Source organism: Arachis stenosperma, chromosome 5 (assembly GCF_014773155.1).
Source record: "Arachis stenosperma cultivar V10309 chromosome 5, arast.V10309.gnm1.PFL2, whole genome shotgun sequence".
Lineage (NCBI taxonomy): Eukaryota > Viridiplantae > Streptophyta > Magnoliopsida > Fabales > Fabaceae > Arachis > Arachis stenosperma.
Genome location: NC_080381.1, coordinates 120,727,383 through 120,749,624, shown reverse-complemented (window position 1 = coordinate 120,749,624; position 22,242 = coordinate 120,727,383). Strand labels below are relative to the sequence as shown.

Genomic DNA, 22,242 nt, shown 5'->3' with positions numbered 1-22,242 from the left:
TAAGTTCCCTTCTGTTGCTTATATAGTTCTGTTATTTCATTGGTTGTTACTGCTGCTATGTCATGGGTTATGAGTTATGAAACACTTGATATAGTATGTTAATTCTTGTTGAAGTTATGTTTTCAGCTAATTGTTTTGGTATGGTTGCTGCTGATACTGTCAAAATGATTATTACTATAAGTTTGACCTTGGTTGATGATTTTGGATATTTCGTGCATTATTGATATATTTTCTTCTCTCTTTTTTTTTATCGCCAAATAGAAGCAAATTAAGTAGGGAGTAGGGAAGTTTCAGTGCAGGATTCATTAGGGAACCACCTCAATATAACAACTCATCTTTCTATTTATTATAATATTATAAGTATAATATACTACTATTATTTGTTTATATATTCCAATGATAAATATCTAATGTAGTATAACCGTTGCAGTTTGTCAACCTTGATTCTTGGCTTTTGATAATAAATAATCTTTCACATATTCAAGTGTTTTTACTTACCAGGTCAAGAATTAATGTGATATATATGTGCTTTTATTACATATTCAAATTTATTTGTAGACAGTCATTAATCCTATTAAATAATAAGACTTCAACTAAAGTAAAAACTAATTAATGTTTTTATGTTAAATTAATTTAATTAGACTTAATTGATTAAAAAGTTAGATTATTTAAAAAAAATAATTCTAATATTCTATCCACCTATGACTTATCATGTAATGTGCCTTATAGTGTTCCATATAGATTTCATCATTTTTAGTACCTAATTGTGAATGTTGAGAGGCAGGATGGATCCTCTAAGCATTTTTTACAAAAGAACTCGCTAGCACAAGTTCTCAGAAAGGAGCACCCAGGACGAGTTTGTGCCCTAGGTGCTAAACCATGTCCCACCCAAGTCTTTGGTAACGCTGCTGGACAACTGTCGGGTTCTGTAGAGTCAAATGTAGAGAACAACAGGAGGATTGCAGAATTGACGGCTAAGCTAGAAGAAGAGCGGGCGAAGAGACAGTCAATACAGAAGGTCTTGGGATATCTAGTCCAACAGCAAGAGGCAATTTGCCAGCTGAGATTGTTGCAGAGCTGGCTTTTTTGGGCGGTACACGGGACTCGTCATGCGCAGGGTCATCTTCATCTGGAAATCACGACCCGCAACAAAAATATTGAATTTCAATTAATGTTCTTAGATACTTTTACATTTAAGTTGGTTTAGTGCTTTATACTTATTCTATTCAACTTAAACATTCTTACTTTATTTTGGATGATGTTATGACAATTTTGTTATATATGTTATGTTCTCATATGTTTAATTTGGTTTGTTATGTTAATTGAGCTGTTTTACTTGGTTCCAATTTTTTTAAATTAATTAAAAAGTAAAAAAATTAAAATTTAATAAACATACTTTGTCAAAGTAGACAAAATAATAGAAAATCTTAAATTTTAATGGGATATTTGAATTTGACGACGGTTTTAAAACCGTCGCAAAACAATAATATGTTGTCTTCATGTTCGACATTTAGCGGCGGTTAGCAATTTTCCTCCACATGCTGCGGCGGGTAATAATCGCCGCAAAATTTAAATTGCATTTTGCGACGGTTATTTCAGCGGTTGAATAAAACCATCGCTATCCGTTTTACCGCATCCTATCTTCCGGCGTTTCATTAAACCGCCGCAAAATGCCACTTTTGTTGTAGTGATTAAACTATATTTTCGTTGCAAAATACTGAAAGTAAGGGGGGAAAATAAGTGCAAACCATATAATTTTGAATCGAAAAATGATGAATAAGTTAAAAAAATAAATTACTTTGAATATACATCTTAATTAAATAATAATAATAATAATAATAATAATAATAATAATAATAATAATAATAAAGGAGTTAAATTTAAAGTTAGAAGACTTAATAACGATGAATTAGTGATTCGCAACAACAAATTTTTTTATTATAGATGAAGGTAAGTAAAAAGAAAATATGTTTATAGAAAAGAAATAACTAAAAGAATAACGTAAACATATTTGTCTCTATAAAAATTATTTAATCTTTCTGTTTAAATATTATAAAAATTAATCCTTCTTAATAATTTTAATATAATTTTTTTTAATAATTAAATTTTTTTAACAGTCTTTTAAAATAATTTTTTATGAAATGTGCATTGGCTATAATCACATTCGTTATCTTTTATTTATATATTATTAATTAATGTCTGTTTTCTATTTTTCATCTTCATTAGTTTATTTGACATGAAAAATACGAAATCACTTTTTCTAATAATTAAAAATTTAAATTGATAGGCAAAGACACATAAATAATTATTATATCTAATTTTTTTTTTTTTTTTTGTTCTTGATATCATGAACTTCAACAATATACCAACTAACATATGTCACGAAGCATGTGATTAGATTGTGTGATGATCATGGTGGCTCAGAGTCAAGACTTATTAAATGTTGATCTCTTTTTGTTTTCATTTTTCTATTTTAATTAATCACAAAACAAAATTAAAGCATATTAATTTGAATGTATGTGGTCCTTCTCTCTACACTATCACTTTTATAAATTCTTAAAAATAGGTAATTAACAAGTTATAAAATGTCAAAATTTTGTAATTATTTTTTTATTAGAGGGTTTATATGAGAATTTTTTTAATAATATATATATATATATATATATATATATATATATATTAAATTTGGTGCATTAACCGTATAAATAATTTTATATAGTCATTTAATTAAACTTATGAATTTTTATATTTTTTTAACAATGAATATGAAAATTAGTTATTTTGTTATTATTGGATGAAAATTAAATTATATATATTGAAAAAATGATTTCTTATAACAAAAACAGATATGTATTATAATTTATGAAAGAACAAGAATTTGAACAAGTTTGAGCCCTTCTTTAATTAATTGACCTTTCTTAAGTAGCAAGGCAAGATGAGAAAACTTCTTCCCTCCTCCCTCTCCATATTTTGAGCTCAATAAAATCCTAACTAGTTCTGTGGGTCTTGTGGCTGGCGATGATTAACAAATTCTTAGGGAGTTGAAATTTAATAAGCATCATAGGCTAAACATAATAATAATAATAATGGACTTTATGAAGAAACTTTGCCACCTTGGGCCGGCACATATGTTATACATATATATCCTCGTACCACAAGAATTCTGGGACCTAGGATCTTACCCAACACATATGCCACCGAAATTCATATGATATATATAGAATAAACTATGTTTTATGTTAATGTGCTGCTACTGTATAGTTTCTTCTGATTTTTGGTTCATTATTTTCTTTTTGGTTCAATCACTTTCAAGGTTGGCATGTCAATAGATCATTCAAATCCCACTAATGTTGACAGCACCACACTCCACAAGGGAGAAGTTTCTTTCACCTTATTATAATTTTGTACCATAAAGTCTCCCACTCTGGTTATTACGGGTATTTTAAAAAGTGTTGTTAAAATTAAAATAATATTTTTTATTATTTAATAATGTTTTTTAAAAAATTACTAAAAAATATTACTAAAATATAAAAAAAATATGATTTTAGTTTTAACAACATTTATGTAACTAACGTGACTATCATAAGTATAGACATATTAAAATCTACTCGTATATATATTTCGTTGTAGTTATTTTTATTTTGCTATGTAGTGTAGAGTGTAGGTCACTATGTCAAATCCGTAGTTATTTAAGAGTCTTCATAATTTTTAAAATTGTGTCTAATACGTTCTAGACCGTGGCAAAAAAAAAAAAAAAGATGACTATTTATTTCTTACGAATTTTTATTCGTGACTAATGTATAGTCATTAATTCATTATAATTTTTCAATACATTAGCCACGGTTTTGAGAATGGCAAACCTCCACATCTCTTGTTGTGGTATATCATAGAAATTTATCAATAATATTTCATGCATATTAATTTTCTTTGAAATTTATAACTTTTTCTTTCATGATTAACATTATTATTAGTTTATTAGTTATTACTGATCGATTACATACACTTTTGTGTGAATTTTTGTTGGCTAATCCAAATTAATATTTGAGTGTGTTTATTTTAATTAATGAAAATTTTTTTCCCATCCGAAAGTCCTGTATGCTTTTCTAACATTGTCATTTAGTTTTTCACCTCAATAATTCTTTTAAGGGTAAAGTACTAAATTGGTTCTTTATGTTTGGGCGTAATTCTGTTTTAGTCCTTAAGGTTTAAAGTGTCCTATTTAAATTTAAAAAATTTTAAACCAACTTGGGTTGGTCGAGTGGTCAGCTCACTCGTCCGCTTAAGCAAGTGTCGGGGGTTCGAATCCCGCCTTGTGCATGCAGCAACCCATTGGCCAGCGGCAGACCCTTAAATGGAGCTCAGATCCGCAACAGATTAGTCCTTGACCTGTCGGGTTGGGGGATACCGTAGGCAACCAAAAAAAAATTTAAAAAGTTTCATTTAGCATCAATTTAGTCCCACAGTGAGGTCAAACTTAAATAATTAACTGAATGTCCTACATAACAACAGTACAAAAACAAAATCGATAATCTGGAGAATAAAAAATATTTATCATTCTCTTTAGTTCTATAAAAAATATTTTATTTATATTATAAGAAAAATAATAAATAAATGTATTGATATATATCAATGGTTGATTTTTTGCCTCTGAAATTTGTACTTGTTCTCCAAATTATCGATTTTGTTCTTGTACTGTTGTTATGTAGGATATTTCGTTAATTATTTAACTTTGATCTCACTGTGGGACTAAATTGATGCTAAATGAAACATTTTTAGATTCAAATATGACACTTTAAACCTTAAGGATCAAAACAGAATTATACCTAAATATAGAGGACCAATTTAATACTTTACTCTTCTTTTAATTATATTAAATATATACTAAAATCAGTTATTAAAATTATTTATTAATATAAAAAATATATTAAAATATAAAATATATATTAAAAATAAATTAAATTATAAAAATATTTATATATAATATATAATAATTAATTTTAGTCACTAATTTTAGAGCATAATAAATATCATTCTTGTAATTCTCCTAATAGATACACCACATCAACATAAAAAGTATGCATGGTGACACTAGCTAAGTCTTGAATATGTTCAATGTTAAACATATATAGCTAACTAATGTTGAAAAATAGAGATGTGGTGTTGACAATTTGTGCAATGTTATTATATGAAAGAAATCTTAGCTATATATATTAATTAAATAATTAATGACTCCACTTTGTATCTCTGATCATGCTACAGGTTATTGGGACCCCATCATACATATCGTTTTTTAATGTTTATTCAACTATGCACTATGTGAATTCCTTTTCTCTAGCACTTTCTATAAGGAGGAACAAAAGGATAGTGAAAAAATAGTTTAGGGTGTATCCTATCCCTCTTTTTTTTGGGTAGGATGGATATATAATAAGTTAATAACTCATCAAAAGAAAAAGAAGAGTGTTTATAGTGCATTTTTTATTCATTTTGAGTTTAAAATACTTTACAATATCATATTATTTTATTAATAATAATCAAATAGTAAATTAGATTTAAATTTGATTGACACTCTTAATCTGAGGAATTAAAAGATAAAAATTAGAGGCTTTTGAGGATTAATTAAGTTTCAAAACCTTTTTTTGCCAAACAATACATCTCTTGATGGAATAAAATTAGAGATAAAGTATATTTTTTATTTTTAATATTTTTATTTTTTTAAAATATTTTTAATATTTAATTTTATTTAATTTTATTTTTAATATATTTGTTTTATATTAAAATTATTTTTAGATGTTAATTTTATTTAAAATATTAGAGATAAAATTAAAAACATTTAAAAATATTTTAAAAATAAATTGTAAATTGTAGTGACAAAAAATATATTTACTCTAAAATTAAATTTGTTAAAGTAGTTGTTTCTCGTATCTAAAATCCTTCTAAACCAAACGCGATAGTACATGTAATAAAACTTATATTAACAATCTACCACATGTGCCTTTCATAAATAATTAGTTTAACATCAATTCTAAGCCGAACCACTTGTTTTCAATCATTTTAAACTGTCTGTGATGCCTTGTAAAAGTTTGTTGAATTAAAGCCACCTCCATAAATCATGGGGATGCCACCCACTTAAGTTAAAACTAAAGTTGCGAAAATCGGACTAGTCAATAAATTAATAAGATAACTAATTTATTGGTTTAATAATTTGAGATCGGAGTAAAGTTCAATCGGTTTAAATAAATTTTAAATAAAATTATTAAAAATTAAATATATAATTTTAAATATTATTTTTATCCAATAATTTTTAATCTAATAAAAAGTAAAATTTCATCGTTTTTAACTAAGTAAAACTCTAATCATAAAAAATTATAGTCATTATTAAGTATTAGTTTCAAAATTTTTATTATAGATAAAAATTTTAAAGTAAAGCTACAGAAAAAAATTTTATTCGTACACTACATGCTTGATGACATCTTATATCACAATAATCTTGTTTTCTTACTTACCACTACTACATGATTTATATTTCTCTATTAAAAATCTGATCAAAACTTGTTTGATGTTCTAATAGAATTTATTGAATTATTTCGTGTTAATATAATAGTTTTAGTGCATAATCGAATCTCCCTTTGACTCTGTACCAGCGATTTAATTTAAATAAATATATATAATTATTATAGTTTCTAGTATTCTCAGTGATTAGATCAATACAAAAAAAAAAAACAAGAATTAGTGAACAATAATAAAATAATTCCTTCGTAGTGATATTTTTTATAGAGATATAAAATATGAACATCATAGATATTAGGCAATCACAATTCACAACAAAACGCAAACACATGCTTAAAAACCAGAAGAGGGGATTAAGAAAAAGTATCTTGTTTAACGAGTGATTTGAATGGGCTTAACATTAGGTTTCTTAACTTCTGCCTTAGAAACAGTGATAGTAAGAACACCATTCTTCATGGATGTCTTCACCTGATCCATTTTGGCGTTCTCAGAGAACCTGAATTTCTGCATGAAATTACCACTCACTTACAACATCAGACATACCCAAATAAGAAAATCAGAAAACCAACAACAGTATTATTCCAAAAAATTAACAACATCATTTTAAAAAATTAACAACTCAACAACTCAGAATAATAAAAAATGATCAAAATCAGTAATTCAATACTATTAACTCAGCAAATCAAGATCACTAAAATAGTAAAATCAGCAACTCAAGATCACTAAAATAATAAAACCAGCAACTCAATCAGCATTATTAACAAAAGTACAAAAACAAGTAAAAACAATTCAAGCAGCATTGTTTACCGGAGGAAGGGTCGTTGAGCTCGACGGCGACATAGAGAGATCGAGAGCTCAATGGCGACAAAGAGAAGGTTCAACGGTGACAGAGAGAGACGACCACGAGGGGAAGAGAAATGATGATAGGTGACGAGTATACCTTTACCTTTCACAGGCGATGATTCCTGATGCCACCACGATCAGTTCTACCCAGCGGCGATAGAACCCTCGACCCTTTCGGCGATGAGACCTAGCGACGCGAGAAGATGGGATCCAGGAGAAGAGGATCAGCGACGACAAGGTTGGACATTGACTGAGGAGATGAGTTCATCGGCGATGACGGCACTGGGCACTGGGCGCTGGGCGCTGGCTCCTAGCCTCCTACTGCTATTGGGTGAGAGAGAACAAAAAAATGAGGCTAGGGTTCCGTGGAGTGCAGAGAGAGAGGAGAGCTGAATTCTGTGATTTTGTACGTGAGTGACAGAGAGAAAAAATGGAGGAGGATTTATATATTTTTTATTTTTTTTAAATTGAAAATTGAAAAAAAGTTGTTCGGTTCAAACAGTTTACTCGTTAATTATCGATTCGGCCAATTTTTTTACTAACTTTTTTGTCAAACAATTTTATATTTTAATTGAATCGGTTAAATAATTGATTCCTAATTGAACTGGTCAGTTCGATTCGATTTTCAGAACAATAATTAAAACTATCATTGACTTAGATGTCAAATCTCCTTTTAATTACAATTGAATTGCTTAATATTTTAATTGTGATATTAAATTATCAAACTAATTATCGAAACTTTGTACATCATCAGCTGGTCGGATTTTATAATGCAAGTGAACGATATGCACAAAGCCACAAACATAATAGATTTATTACTAAATTTTAGTAATGTTTAGTTTGTTCAAGTAGTGTTCAGAAGAGAGATAAATACTCAGAGATTAATATTAAGAGATAGAAATTAAAATAAATTTTAGTATTGTGTTTGGTGTAAAATAAAATTTTAATTTAATTTATACAAATGGTGAAAATTAGAATTTAATTAGTTAAAATGAGAGTATTTTAAGTATAAAATGTTATTAAAGTTTTAATATCTGTTTCTAAAAATTTTAATCTCTTGTATCTCCAGTTTTTGAAGGTACTAAAATTTTGGAGACAAAAAATGAAATTTTAATACCGATCTCTAAACCAACAAACATGATACTAAATTTCAGTCCCTCAATTTCCGTCTCACTACCTCAAATACTTAAGTGAAAATATTTTTTTGTATGAGTATTAACTTTGTCATCAAATTATTTGTCATACAAAAGTTTAAACCAATAAATAATTATATATTTAATACGTTTAAACCAATTAATTATATATTCACTTTGTACAATTTTTTTAATTTTTTATTTGTCTTAATTTTTTTCGTTACGATGATAGAACTTTAAATTTTTAGTCCCAGTCATGAAATCAGTTGAGACTGAACTTTGAAAGGAACAAATTGAACAACCTGCTTCATAAGGTGTGTTATGAAGTGTACGTTAGTATTTTCATATGACAACAATATTTATGTGTCTTGGTTATTAGAGGTAGTAAGGTATACGTGATATATTATAACTGAGTAATTTATTTGTCGTTTGTGATATGTCCTTGATAATAATGCCAAAGAAAATGAGTTACGAATTATTATTTTTTTTTTTATCTATAGATTGAACTTGAATGAACGATCTAAATGGAAAATCATTTATCTCAAAATTTTAATTGATACAAGAGTAGTGTACATAAATAAATAGTTAGATTATATGTCTAACATAGTTTTTCTATTTTCAAATAAGTGTTAATTTTTTAAATTTTATTTTTTTTCAGAAATAAATTATCTACTTTACAAATGAATGTATAATATTCTTTCTTTCAGTCATATCTCTAAATTAATATTTATAAGAGAAAAATAAATTAGTAAATAAACAAATAAAATCATTATTACTATCAAAGATATAATTTTGACACTTATTTAAAAATAGAAGGAGCAATCCTAAATTAAGCTAAATGAATTAAGATTTAATAAATTTCAAATTAACATTAACAATTTAAAAATAAAAATATCCAAAAAATAAAAATATTTGTTAAAATATGTTGGAAATCTTTAAAATTAAAATAAAAATTAAAAGTCTAAAATAGAAAAGGAGATCCGTCCAACTTATTCAACATTAATTATTGATTATTATTATTATTATTAGTACCTTAGCTAGGTCCAGTAGTCAGAACCATAAGTTATAATAATTGTGGGGGAGGTTTGTTTAATTTTGTGGTGTGCAGCGCGACATATGGCATGTCTATAAAATTAAAAATCAAATTCAAATCGTTAAACAAAGCACATATTGGTTCACAATTATTGCTAATAACAAAGTGAAGTAGTGATTTTATATATCTTGTGAAAAGATTACTTACTGTAGATGATAAGGCGAAAGTGACATTATTAAGGCATAAAATAGTGAAAATAAAATATGTTTTATATGACCATTATATATCGATTATATATATGTTATAATTTGATTATGAATATTATAGATTGATAGTCAATAATAATTATTTAAATAAGTATCAAAAGGTTTAAATATATTATTACTTTTTATTTAAAATATTATTACTAGACATAACTGATTACTTTTTATTTTAGATATAAAGAAGAGGACAAAAAGATTATTTAAATTATTATAATTTATAAAATTTATTATTTATTTACTAACTTAAGCGTCAAGTCAAGTGTTTTTTACAAATATTCACCTTTTTACTTTTTTATTATCAATGTATAATTCATTCTAACAAAAAATTTACAAATATTTATGGGTGAATAAATTATACAGCGATCAACTTCTACAAAAACAATTCTTATCTAAGAATTGTTCAAAATATCCAATTTTTTTTTCTTGAATTCTTCTCTAAATAATAAAAAAATAGTTAAAGAAAAGATTATAAAAGTTGATTATGCTTAGCTTGTGATCCGCGAAATCACATGCCCTGATTCTGCTTTATTCCTTCCATGGTGGGCAAGTAAATAGTAGTAAATGGTTGAGATTCATAGATAGGGTTCAATAATCCTCATTGATTATTGAAGATGACATAACCAATTAACTAAAAAGAATGCAAATTAATAATTAACGGGACACGTTCACTTCCTAGTCCCTACCATTTATAGACTGATAATTCAAGTCATATAGCTCGTCAAATAATATTCGGCATAACGTGTCCTTTCTATTTGTTCCATGCTGATCTTTCTTGTATATAATTCTCCCTTGGATCCAAGCACTTGTACAGTTGTACTACAAAAATCATTTATACTTAATTTCACTGAATACAAATGTCATTGAATAAATTTCTTATTCATCAATTTCTTAAACATTTAATTTTGATATATTAATAATATAAAATATTTTATATAATTATTTAATTATTATATTTATTTTTTAATTAATATTTATACAGTCAATATTAAAAAATAATATCATTTTATTAATAAAATATTAAATAATTAAATATACGTATAATAAAAATATTAGACAACTAATTTTTTTTAATTAAATCTAACTAAGTTAAATTTATATGTGTGTGTTTACGTTTTGGTTTTGAATCGATAATCAAATTGACTAGATTATTGATTCACTGATTCAACCAGTGAGTCACTAGTTAAACCGATTAATTTAGTGCTACATAAATAAAAAATATAAAATAATAAAAAATTTAAAATTAAAATTTAAAATATATTCATTAATATTTTAAGAATAATCAATTCTCAATAAATTATAATTTAATTATTATTAAATAATTATATAAAATTATAATATTTTTTATGATATATATTTTTTAATTTTATTTTTATATTAAAATAACTATTTTAAATTTTAATAACTATTTAACTAATTGATATTATTTGTTATATACTATATGTATTTATTGAAAGAATAATATTAATAAATATCATATAATTATAAAAAAATAATTATATTAAAATTAATAAAAATATATATTTGATATTTTTATTTATACATATTTAATATATTATATTTACATTAATAATTATGAATAATAAAAAATATAATTAATTTAAATATAAGTGAATATAAAATTAAAATAATATTTTAATAAAATTATTGTATATTTTTACTATATAACTAATAATTATCATATAAAATAACAATGAACAGCATAACCTAGTAACAAGAAGAATATGTCATAACAAGCTAAGAAAGACTTGAATTCAAATAATATCTTCATCTAATTTGGAATTTTTACTTGAGCGGTTCGATTGGATCGACTTTTATCCTTTTTTTGTCAAATTTGATGATTTTTACTGGTTCTCAACTTAAAACGATCTTGGAAATGGACCGAACAAATCGGTTGATCTAGTCTAATTTTGATAACTATGAATTTTAGTTTTTATTCTCATTTTCTTCTTCTCTCTTCTTTTTCACTTTTATTATATCATCTCGTCATTTTCTCCTCTTCCACCACCACCACTACCACCTCCTTCTCCTTCTCCTTCTAATTTCTTCTTCCTTCCTCCTCTTCTTCATTTTCCTCTTTCATCTTCTTATTTTCTCATTTGATTTCTTCTCCTCCTTTTTTTTTCTCTTTTATTATCATCATCATTCTCATCATCGATTGAAAAATGTCAATGTAGTATTTAACCACTAATTTCGTCAAATTTTTTAGCCTTTCTATTAAACTATCATTCTAGCTAGAGTTAACCATCTTACTTGTGTGTAATGTTAACTGATTACGTATTAAGAAATCATTCTAAGAGAGAAAATGTTTCTTATTGTGTCAGCAATATATTGTCGTAAAGTATGACAAGTAAATTCTTAACAAAAATTTAATGAGACACTTAAAATCCTAATCAGTTATGAACATAGAGCATAAATTCATAATGAACCCTAAATTAGAATAAATAACTCTAAATTTTAACAAATTATTATACCTATTGTTGCATTGGTTGTCAGTCTTAGTCGATGATAACCTAGTTCTTTGTTTTTTCTTCTTATGTTGCTAGTAAACAATAATGAGTATTAGAAATTAACACCATGGTTAAGGCCAGAGGCACCTCCCATTATGAGACCACATGGACATCCAAAGATCAGGAGAAAAGGTTGATAGCGCTATTGAAAATCAAGGCTGTATATGTTTACAAGCACAAAAAATTAAGACAGAGACGTAGAGAAACAAACTTGTGTTTGGCAAATGAGATCTGGACAGAAATATTATGTCCAGATACATTGAACTAGTGTATTTTGCGTCTATTCTAATAGGAAAGACATTGAAACACTGACAAAAAATACAACTTATTTTTTATTTTTTCTGTCATTATTCTTGTTAATTTTTCATAATTATATTTTTATTCTATTTTTCTTCCTAAATTTTTTGAATAAAAAAATGAGAATAAATTATACTTGCATAATTTGTACGTTCTACTTTATTACATACCAAATAAAATATAAGAACACTAATTTTTGTGTATCTATTCTTTGTATCTTGCTTTTAGTGTCTTATCTTATTACATTCTCATAACCAAATGGGCCTAAATGACTAAGAATGAGAACGAAGTTAGGAAAGCCTTCCAGATTACATGTAGTAAGTGTGGAGACATTATTATAAAACTTGCAAGGGAGCTCTAGAGGGCCTTAGTTCGCAACCTAAGAAGAAGAAGAAGTAAAAAATTGAGGGTGCCACAACTAATGTTAGCAACCAGTGCCGTAATAGGTACAATCAGTGACATATCCAGAAAATTTTATTAGTGGGGATAAAATATATATAATATAATAATGATTTTTATAATTGTACTATGATATTATAAAATATAATTACTCTTCAAATTATTTAACTAACAAATTAAATAATAAAATAATAATTTAAAATAATAACAAATAATTTAGACTTCCATTCTTTTGGATTTTATATTTTGAAAAGATTGAATAATCTTTTCATTGTCAATACAATCAAATGTCTCTCTTTCTATATATGTCACTAAATAACTGTTTAAAAATCATCTTCCATACGGTTACGAAGTTGACTCTTTATGATGTTCATAGCAGAAAAAGTTCTTTCAACTGATGCAGTTGCTATGGGCAAAACTAAAGTTAACTTCAAAAGAAGAAACACTAATGGATAAATAATATTTTTTCGAATCTCAACCAATTTCTAAGAAAGAGAACCAATCTCATTTAAATTTGAGAATTGATCTTTAGAATGCACATTTAATATGAAGTTCTCAAGTTGATTATCAAGTTCCAAAAGTTAAATAGAAGAAAATTCTAATGGATATAATTGAGCTAACTAGATCAACTTCTCTTTATCAAATGCAAAAAATTGAGAGTCTTGAATTCAAATAAGCTATACAAAAAAGCGATTCGCTATTCACTTCTGTAAAACGATTGTTGAGTTCTTGAAGTTGTCTATTAACTACTTGCTAGAATATTTTAACTTAAAAATAATACAAATTTGAGATCTTTTGAACTTTGCGTCTTGATCTTTCTTATGACACAAATATATCATCTATTTTTGGAACAGTAATATTATATTTGTCACAAAACAATGAGACTTTGTCAATTAAAAGAGACCAATTCAGTCATCATCTCTTATATTTTGCAACAGTTGCTTAGACACTTTAACTAATGTCATATCATTTACAATGTCTTAATCATTCCTTTATAACACACGAGATAACTCATTAGTAACTACCAAAATATTTTTCATCAAGTGCAAGTTAAAAATAAATTCAAAAGACTGAATGATATTCAATAAATGACATGCTTCAACTCTTTGTTCTGAATTACTTTCATCTTTCTCAACATATTCAAGAACATTGACTATAGAAAGAAACAAAGAAATTAATCTAAGTATAGTTTCATAGTGTGAACCTCATCTAGTGTCTCCAGCTCTTTTTAAAGCTATTTCTTGATTCAAACCACGTCTACTAGAAATTTTTTCACTTTGTAATGCTTCAATTGTCTTAGTCATCTGAATATCACGAAATATATCTCTTCGTTTACACAAAGCTCCAACAACATTGCACAAATTAGTTAACAAATCAAAAAATAAAGCGATTTCAACTTATTTTTTTACAACCGTTACGAGAGCTAACTAAAGTTGATGGACAAAGTAATGTACATAAAAAGTATAAGAATTTTCTTTCAATATCAAAGATTTCAAACTATTAAATTATCATTATATGTTACTTGCACCATCATATCCTTGTTCACGTACTTTTGATAAATTTAAATTATATGTTCCAATAATGACTTCAATTATAATTTTAGAGACAAAGTATTGGCATTAGAAACATGAACAAAAATAAGAAAATGCTTTCTAACTTGTCATTCTTTATTCACATACCTTAAACAAACTGATATTTGTTCCTTAATAGAAATGTCATGGACTTAATAAACAATTCATCCCCAAGATCGTCAACAATAACTTTTGCTATTTCACTTGCAGTAGCTTTTACAATGTCTTTTGAAATTGAGGGTGCTCTTAGTTTAAGATTTCTACGGATATTTTTTGAAAGCACGATCAATCTCTTCGTTATATTGCGCAAAAAAAAATTAGAAGTTACAAAAAATTTCTTGATTAACAGAATCATCTGTCTTCTCATTACCACAAAAGACCAATCTTTATTGCAAAAGAAATCTAATACAATCAATTGTTGCTGTCAAGTAAATTTGATCATTCTTTTTAGTTTGCTCAGATTATTTTTCATAGCAGTACTAATGTGTTGTTTTGACTTCATAAGTTCTTTACATTTTCTCCAAGCTTAATTATGAGCACTATCATGAATTCCAACATGAGTTTGTAGTCTTTCTTTTCTTTTTCAAATTAAAAAGCTATTGGCTACAAAAGCATCACCACCTTCGGTCTCTAATTTCATAAGATAATAATAAAGACAAAAAAAATATCTTTTGATATATTATACTCTAGCCAGTTGCCATAGTCATCAAACCAATTTGGATTAAATTTTTAAAAAGAAGAACCACAAGTAGTTTGAGAGAAATTATGAGTCCTTTGACATTGTAAATATGTACATCTAATTTTGTCTTTGTCATTCGGATGATAACTTAAAATCTTTGGTTATTATTCTAGATCTACTATAAGAATCTTTATTTTACATTTTAAAAACCTCCTTTTATTAGAAGAGGTCAATGGATTATTTTGGGATCCAATCTCCAATAATAATATTTTTTTAAAATATTTTTTTTATTACTAATAGGATAAAATTATAAACTTAAGTTAATTGATTAATATAAATAATTTATAATTTTACACAAACTTAAAAGTATAGGATAAAATTATAAATACAAAGCTGACAAAAAATATCCTAAATTGGTTAAGAAATTGGTTACCACTAGAATAATATCCTAAATTCGTTAACAAATTCCAACCGCAATAACTAATAATATCCTAATTTTTTAATTTAAAATAATTTAATACACAAAAATAATTAACAAACAAATTAACAAAACCAAATTAGCAATTACAAAGACAGAACAAATTCAATCACAATTAACAAACCAAGTAACCAATTTTATCAATTATCAAATAATAAAAAAAGCATATCAGTGATTCAATATTTCAAATTTTCAGTAAATCGTGAATGTACCAAGAGTCCAAGGCTGAACTATTGAACTCCAGGAGGTAGAATCCAACAATAGTGTGATGCCCTGCAGTAGCAGGACGAAGGTTAAACTGTTGAAGACTGAAGAGTGAAGAGGATCACAGAAGAAGATGGCAAAAAGAGAAGGAGAACACAAAAGGGGAATGCAAAAGAAGAAGGCAGAATCACAGTACCAAACAACCAGTGACACAGAAGAAAAACACTGAAGAAGAAGGTAGAACCAAACGCCGAAGGAATGCCAAAGAGGAACGTGGTGACAGAACCACACACCATTGACGCAGAAGAAGAAGGCAGAACCATACACGACGATGCAAGGAGAAATCGCAATACCGGAGGCACGAAGTCACATGGGAGAAACACTGAACGGGGCAGCAAAGTCAACGGCAGTGAGCCAATGACACTGGCGGAGTGGTGAGACTACGGGTCTGCAACAGTAACCCTGGAGGGCGAAGACTAGCAAAGGAAGAAAATTGGAAAAGGGGAGAAGGAGGAGGGTTAGAGATTTGAGGGGTTGGTCAAAATTATGTAGCGGGGACAATTATGGTATATCACTAAGAACTACTGAAACAAGAATTATTGTTGGTCTAGAATTTTTCTTATAGAAATAAGAATTACTTCGTTGTAAGTATAGCTCCAAACCAACTAATAATCCTCACTTCAAATTTTAATGTTTGGTTGTCACAAGTACAAATCCTAATAAAAATTAACCGAAGTATTCAAACTTCAGATCGTCTCACAAGGAATTGCAATGAAGTGCTCAATTATTGGCTATGAAGAACAAGAGGGTTTGATTTGTAATTGACAAGAAAAGTAGATAGCAAGAAAGTAAATGACAAGAACTAATAAAGGAAAGGAAAAGAACTCTTGGCTAAGACATGGAAATTGAGATTACCATCCTTGTCTACAAACCATGTATTGACAATTATGAGGGACCAACCCATTAAGTCTACTCCTATACTTGAAGTAAGTATAATGTCTACCTCAACGCTTGAAGTACGTCAAATAGGCTTGATCAACATCAATCCATAAGTCCTAACCTTGCTACTAATTGACTTAGTAGTAGGCTAGTGCCAACGGTTATCAAATTGACTACTAATGGTTCTCAAATCACCAATACATTGAGACCCAATGACTCAAGGTCACTCAATTTCCTTAGCCTAGGCCAAGAGTAAAGAGAATTACTAAAAAACTAGTGGAAATATTTTATCAAATACCTAGAGTGCAATAAAAATAAACATCACAAAATGCAAGAATTAATTAAACCCATAACTAACATAAGCAAGAAATCAATAATAACAATGAAGATAAACATAAAAGAGACATGGAAATATAAAATTACATTAAAGGAAGATTAAAATCAACAAGGATTCATAAACATAAAAGATGGCAAATAAGAAATTGACAAGTAAAACTAGAAGAGTAAAGATGTAACAACAAAAAATTAAAAGGGAAAACTAAATCAAAACAAGAATTAGAAGTTGAATCTAAGAAAATTTAACTTAAACTACCATAAATTCTAGAGAGAAGGGAGAGCTTCTCTCTCTAGAATTCTATCCTACAACATGATGAAAACTATATTATGATTTCTTCTCCCTCAATCCCTTGCAATCTTTGGGTTAAAAAGTATCAGAAATGAGTTGGATTTGGGCCTCCTTAAGCTCAGAAATCGCCCCCGGCATTTTGACTTTAGTGAAGTCACGTGCAGCTCATCATGCGTACGCATGGATCACGCGTACGCGTTATTGGCAATTTTCCTCGTCACGTGTGCGTGTGAGGTGATGCATGCGAGTCGCTGGCAAATCTCCATCTCACGCGTACGCATGGGTGACGTGTGCACGTGGCATTGAGTTCAGCAAATCCTCATTTCTCAATGAATTCTCCATTTTTGCATGAGTTTTCTTCGTTCCTTCAACCCAATCTTTGCCTTCTTATTCTGAAATCACTTAACAAACATATCAAGGCATCGAATGAAATTAAAGTGAATTAAAATTAGTGATTTAAAGGCCTAAAAAGCATGATTTTTCTCTTAAGCAAAATTAGGAGAAATTCACAAAACCATGCTATTTCATTGAATAAATGTGAGAAAAGTTGACAAAATCCCCTAAATTCAGCACAAGATAAACCACAAAATTGGGGTTTATCAAACCTCCCCACACTTAAACTAAGCATGTCCTCATGCTAAACCAAGAAAGACTAGAAATAGGATATGAACATTTATTCAATGCAAATAAACTATATGAACCTATCTACATGCATGCAACTAAATGCAAGATGCTTCTATTTAATTGGTTAAAAGTAAATCAACCTCCAAGATGTATATGAACAAGTAGGGCTAAGGTCATATGACGATTCACAAACTCCACCAATTCAAATATCAAAATGAAGTATAAACAAACTTGCAAGAAGAAAGCTCACGAAAGCCAGGAACAAGAAATTGAGCATCAAACCCTCACCGGAAGTGTATCCGCTCTAGTCGCTCAAGTGTATAGGGTTGATCATTCAATTCTCTTTTAATAATGCTTTTCAAGATTTATTTTTCTTCTAACAATCAACAATTATTCAATGCATGCATACATTAATCATGAGGACTTATTCATAGGTTGTAATGGGACTAGGGTAAAGGTAGGATTGTATATGGTCAAGTGAGCTTGAAATTTAAATCTTTGATTAACTTAAACTTCACACCTAACCTATATAACAACCTATACAATTCTGAACAAACCTAACTACCCATAATTCTCACTTTTTCACACACTCATGCATTCTTTTTTTGATCACCACACATATGCATTGATGTTATTTGCTTTGGGGCATTTTTTCCCCTTTTTATTGCTTTTCCTTTTTTCTTCTAGGTATATTTTTTCTTTTATTTTTTTATTTTTTTCTTTTCTACATTCTTTTTATTTATAATTTTTTTTCTTTATCACCACTTTCTTTTTCATAATAAAGTACATACAAACGTATTAATGCATATGATTTTACATATTTAATACATGAATATGTACCCAATCCTATGATTTTCAACAAAAATACAAAATACACTTTTATCTCGACCAATGTTTCCAAGTTTTTCATACCCAAATGGTACACACCCTCACTAGCCTAAACTAATCAAAGATCAAAATTAGGGGACATTTATTATTTTTTACTTAGGAGTAGTAATGTGCTAAAATTAAGAACAAAAGGGATTAAATAGGCTCAAAATTAGCTAACAGTGGTTGATGAAAGGTAGGCTATTTGGGTAAGTAAGCTAAATAAACTGATGGTCTCAATCATATAAATGCATGTATACACAAAATATTGACATATAGAATCAAACAAATCAAAGATTACAATCATAGAAAGAGAATAATGCACACAAAAATGAAAATAAGTGGTTGTGTTCTTAGCTCAAAAATCATGTTCCAAAATGAATTCTTCAAGCAAGTTCAACAAAAAAAAAATTAATTGGCAGGGGGTGCCCTAAAATAGTTTTTCTTGGAAAAGAAATCATCACCCTAACCAAGTAGTCCTAACATAAAAGTGGGTAAAATATGTACAAACTCTAACTACAATGGCAATGCAACCTATCATGCAATGCAACAACTAGCTAACAAAGGAAATTAAGAATTGGTGTTGAAAAGGGAAGTGGTTATCCACGGAGGTCGGTCGGACGACCTCCCCATACTTGAAGATTGTACCGTCCTCAGTGCATGCAAAGAAGAGCAAGGTGGATGGGTTGCTACAGCTGATGAGCTCTTTCAAAAGATTGTGTGGATGAACTTGTTTGTTGTCCCATTTAGAAGCTTTTCCCTTCCTTCTTGGTGGCCAGTCTAAAAGGAGAGAAAATTAAGCCACAACAAAGATATCAAAGTAAATAGAACATAGGCAGGGCTAATGCCAAATAAGAGGGGTTCTCAACTACATGGTAGCTACAACATGTAAGTGAGAAAGTAATATAAGCTAAGGCATATCAACTAACACTTGATGCAAGAGTAAAATCAAAGCGTAAGTAAATGCAATGAAGAGCATGTTGAGCATCAAGTTTAAATAGGAAATAGTGGGTCATGAAAGACAATATGAGGTCATATCAATGCACAAAAAATACAAGAGTCATAAAAGATTAAGCATTGATTTAAAAATTTTATCACCCAACAATATCAAACAAGTCAAGAAGTACCAAAACTAACCAAGAAAGTCTCAATAATTGAGTAAGAGAATTCAACACCATTATTAAAATAACAAACTTAGAAAAGAAAACAAGAACAAGCTACAAAAACAAAATTAAAATGCAATAAACAAAAGAAAAATAAGAAAAATAAAAAGTGAAATTTTGAAGAGAGAGAGAAGAAGAATGTAAGAAAGGAAGAAGAAAGAAGAAGAAAGGTAGAAAGATAGAAGAGGGAAAGAAGAAGGAGAAAGAAGAAAGGAACAAAAACAATGGAGAAATAGGGCGCGAAGGCGACGCACGCGCTTCGTCCACGTGTGCGCGTCGAAAGCAAGAGTGGGAAGCGAAGCATAAACGTCGACCACGCGTACGCGTGGGGCTAAATTGTGCTATTCGCCCAATAGCAGCACCACTCCGGCGTAACTCTTTTGTTTTTGTACCAGGAGTCCAAACATGGCATGTGACGCGTGCGCGTTGGCCACGCTCGCGCGTGGCCCTCCCTTTTTTTTATAGAAGCATAAAACAGAAATAGGGCACTCTTCTAACCTATGTACATTCTAGAGCAACCAAAATTCAAATTTTACAAAAATCTTTTAGTTTTTGAAAAAAATTTCAAAGACAAAACAAACAAAACTTGTACTTCAAGTATGCAAGGAAGAAAACTACATAACAATGGCAACTCAATTTATTCATTGATTATATATACAACAGAATGGGAAGAGTTTACCATGGTGGGATGTCTCCCACCTAGCACTTTTAGTTTCAGTCCTTATGTTGGACATTTGGGAGCTCCTTGTCAAGGTGGTTTATGCTTGTACTCATCATTGAACTTCCACCAATGCTTGGATTTCAAGTAAGCACCAAATCTCAAAATTAATGGTACCAAACTTTGGTGAAGTTCCACACAAGCTAAGGGCTCCCAAAATTGATCTTCATATATATCCGGATCCCAAATCTTGTTTCTACACCCATCTTCAAGTTGATCAAGACAATTCTATTTGGGTGGCAAGTGATCCGAATTCTCATGTAAACACCAAAGCATCTTCCTATACCCATTCAATCGAGGACTATACCAACCAATGCACTTAGGCTTTGAGTTTTCAACCATAAGGAACCTTGATTGGCATTTTCACCCATTAACCAATTCTCTCTTGCCCTTAACTCCACAAAGAGCTCTAAGTTGCCCATCTGTCTCAAGCAAACCATATTCAAGTGAGAAAGTAAAGTTTAGGGATAAGAATTTTACCCACTTGAATGTTATGTTGGATGGTGACTTAGGAATGGACGTCTCCAATAGTCTTGTAAGTTCCATTTCCTTGTGCTCTACTTTGAATACCTCCACCTCTTGGCAAACTTCTTCAATTTCAGTTTCTTGCTCACCAACGTCTTCTACACATTCTTCATTGGTGGAGCTTGCCTCTTGATCAACCTCTTCCACTCTTTCATCATTCATACTATGCTTTGGAGGTTGCGCATTATCCTCCTGAACATCATCTTCAAGTTCAATGGAAGAAATTTTAACAACTTCCACAAAATCATCAACAACACCACTTGGTGTGGAAGTGTTCTCAAGCTTGAAATCCATCTCTTGTTCAACTTTGCCTAGGCTTTCAACTACTTCTTCTTCATCAACAATCTCCATCCTTTCCACTTGTTGTACAACACACTCCATGCTCCGCTCTTTGGTTGATTCTCCGCATTCATCCGTAGAGATACTTTGTCTACGGTATGAATCTCATGCGTCCAAGTTGGCTTTAATTTTGGCAAGGTTATCCTCGATAGCTTCGTTCATCCTTTGGGATTCCTCTTGCTCCTTTTGACGGATGATTGCTTGAAGCCGATCCATTGCTTTCTTGAAGCGATCCATTGGCTCTTGTTCCACTTGACTAACATAAGTAGGATCATATTGCTCTTGGAGCAATGGATATGGGTATTCTTCCATGGAGGGTTGTGGTGAAAAGGGAAATTTATTTTGTGGTTGAAAGTTATCATATATGGGAGGTGATTCATCTTTGTAAGAATAGTGAGGTGGTGGTTCTTGAGGTATTGGTGGTGGAATTGGGGTGGTTCTATACATGGTTCATATGGTTCACAAGGTGGTTGGTATGGTGGATATAGATTAGGATCATATGGAGGTGTTTGGTGGTAATAGGATGTG

General features: G+C 29.1%; 1 protein-coding gene across 1 annotated transcript; it reads right to left on the bottom strand.

The window, feature by feature from the left end:
- Positions 1–6,879: 6,879 nt before the first annotated feature.
- Positions 6,880–21,756, bottom strand: LOC130981263 (18.1 kDa class I heat shock protein-like). The gene is made up of 2 exons (XM_057904867.1): positions 21,421–21,756; positions 6,880–7,011 (listed from the first exon to the last, which is right to left on the bottom strand). Exons 1-2 carry the CDS (start codon positions 21,754–21,756, stop codon positions 6,880–6,882), a joined length of 468 nt encoding a protein of 155 aa, XP_057760850.1.
- Between the last annotated feature and the right edge of the window lie 486 nt (positions 21,757–22,242).

Coding starts and splice junctions, on each gene's coding strand:
- LOC130981263 (XM_057904867.1), bottom strand. CDS start 21,756: ATGGAGTGTGTTGTACAACAAGTGGAAAGGATGGAGATTGTTGATGAA. Junction 7,012..21,420: donor AAGTTTGCCAAGAGGTGGAG/GTATTCAAAGTA, acceptor AATTTCATGCAG/AAATTCAGGTTCTCTGAGAA.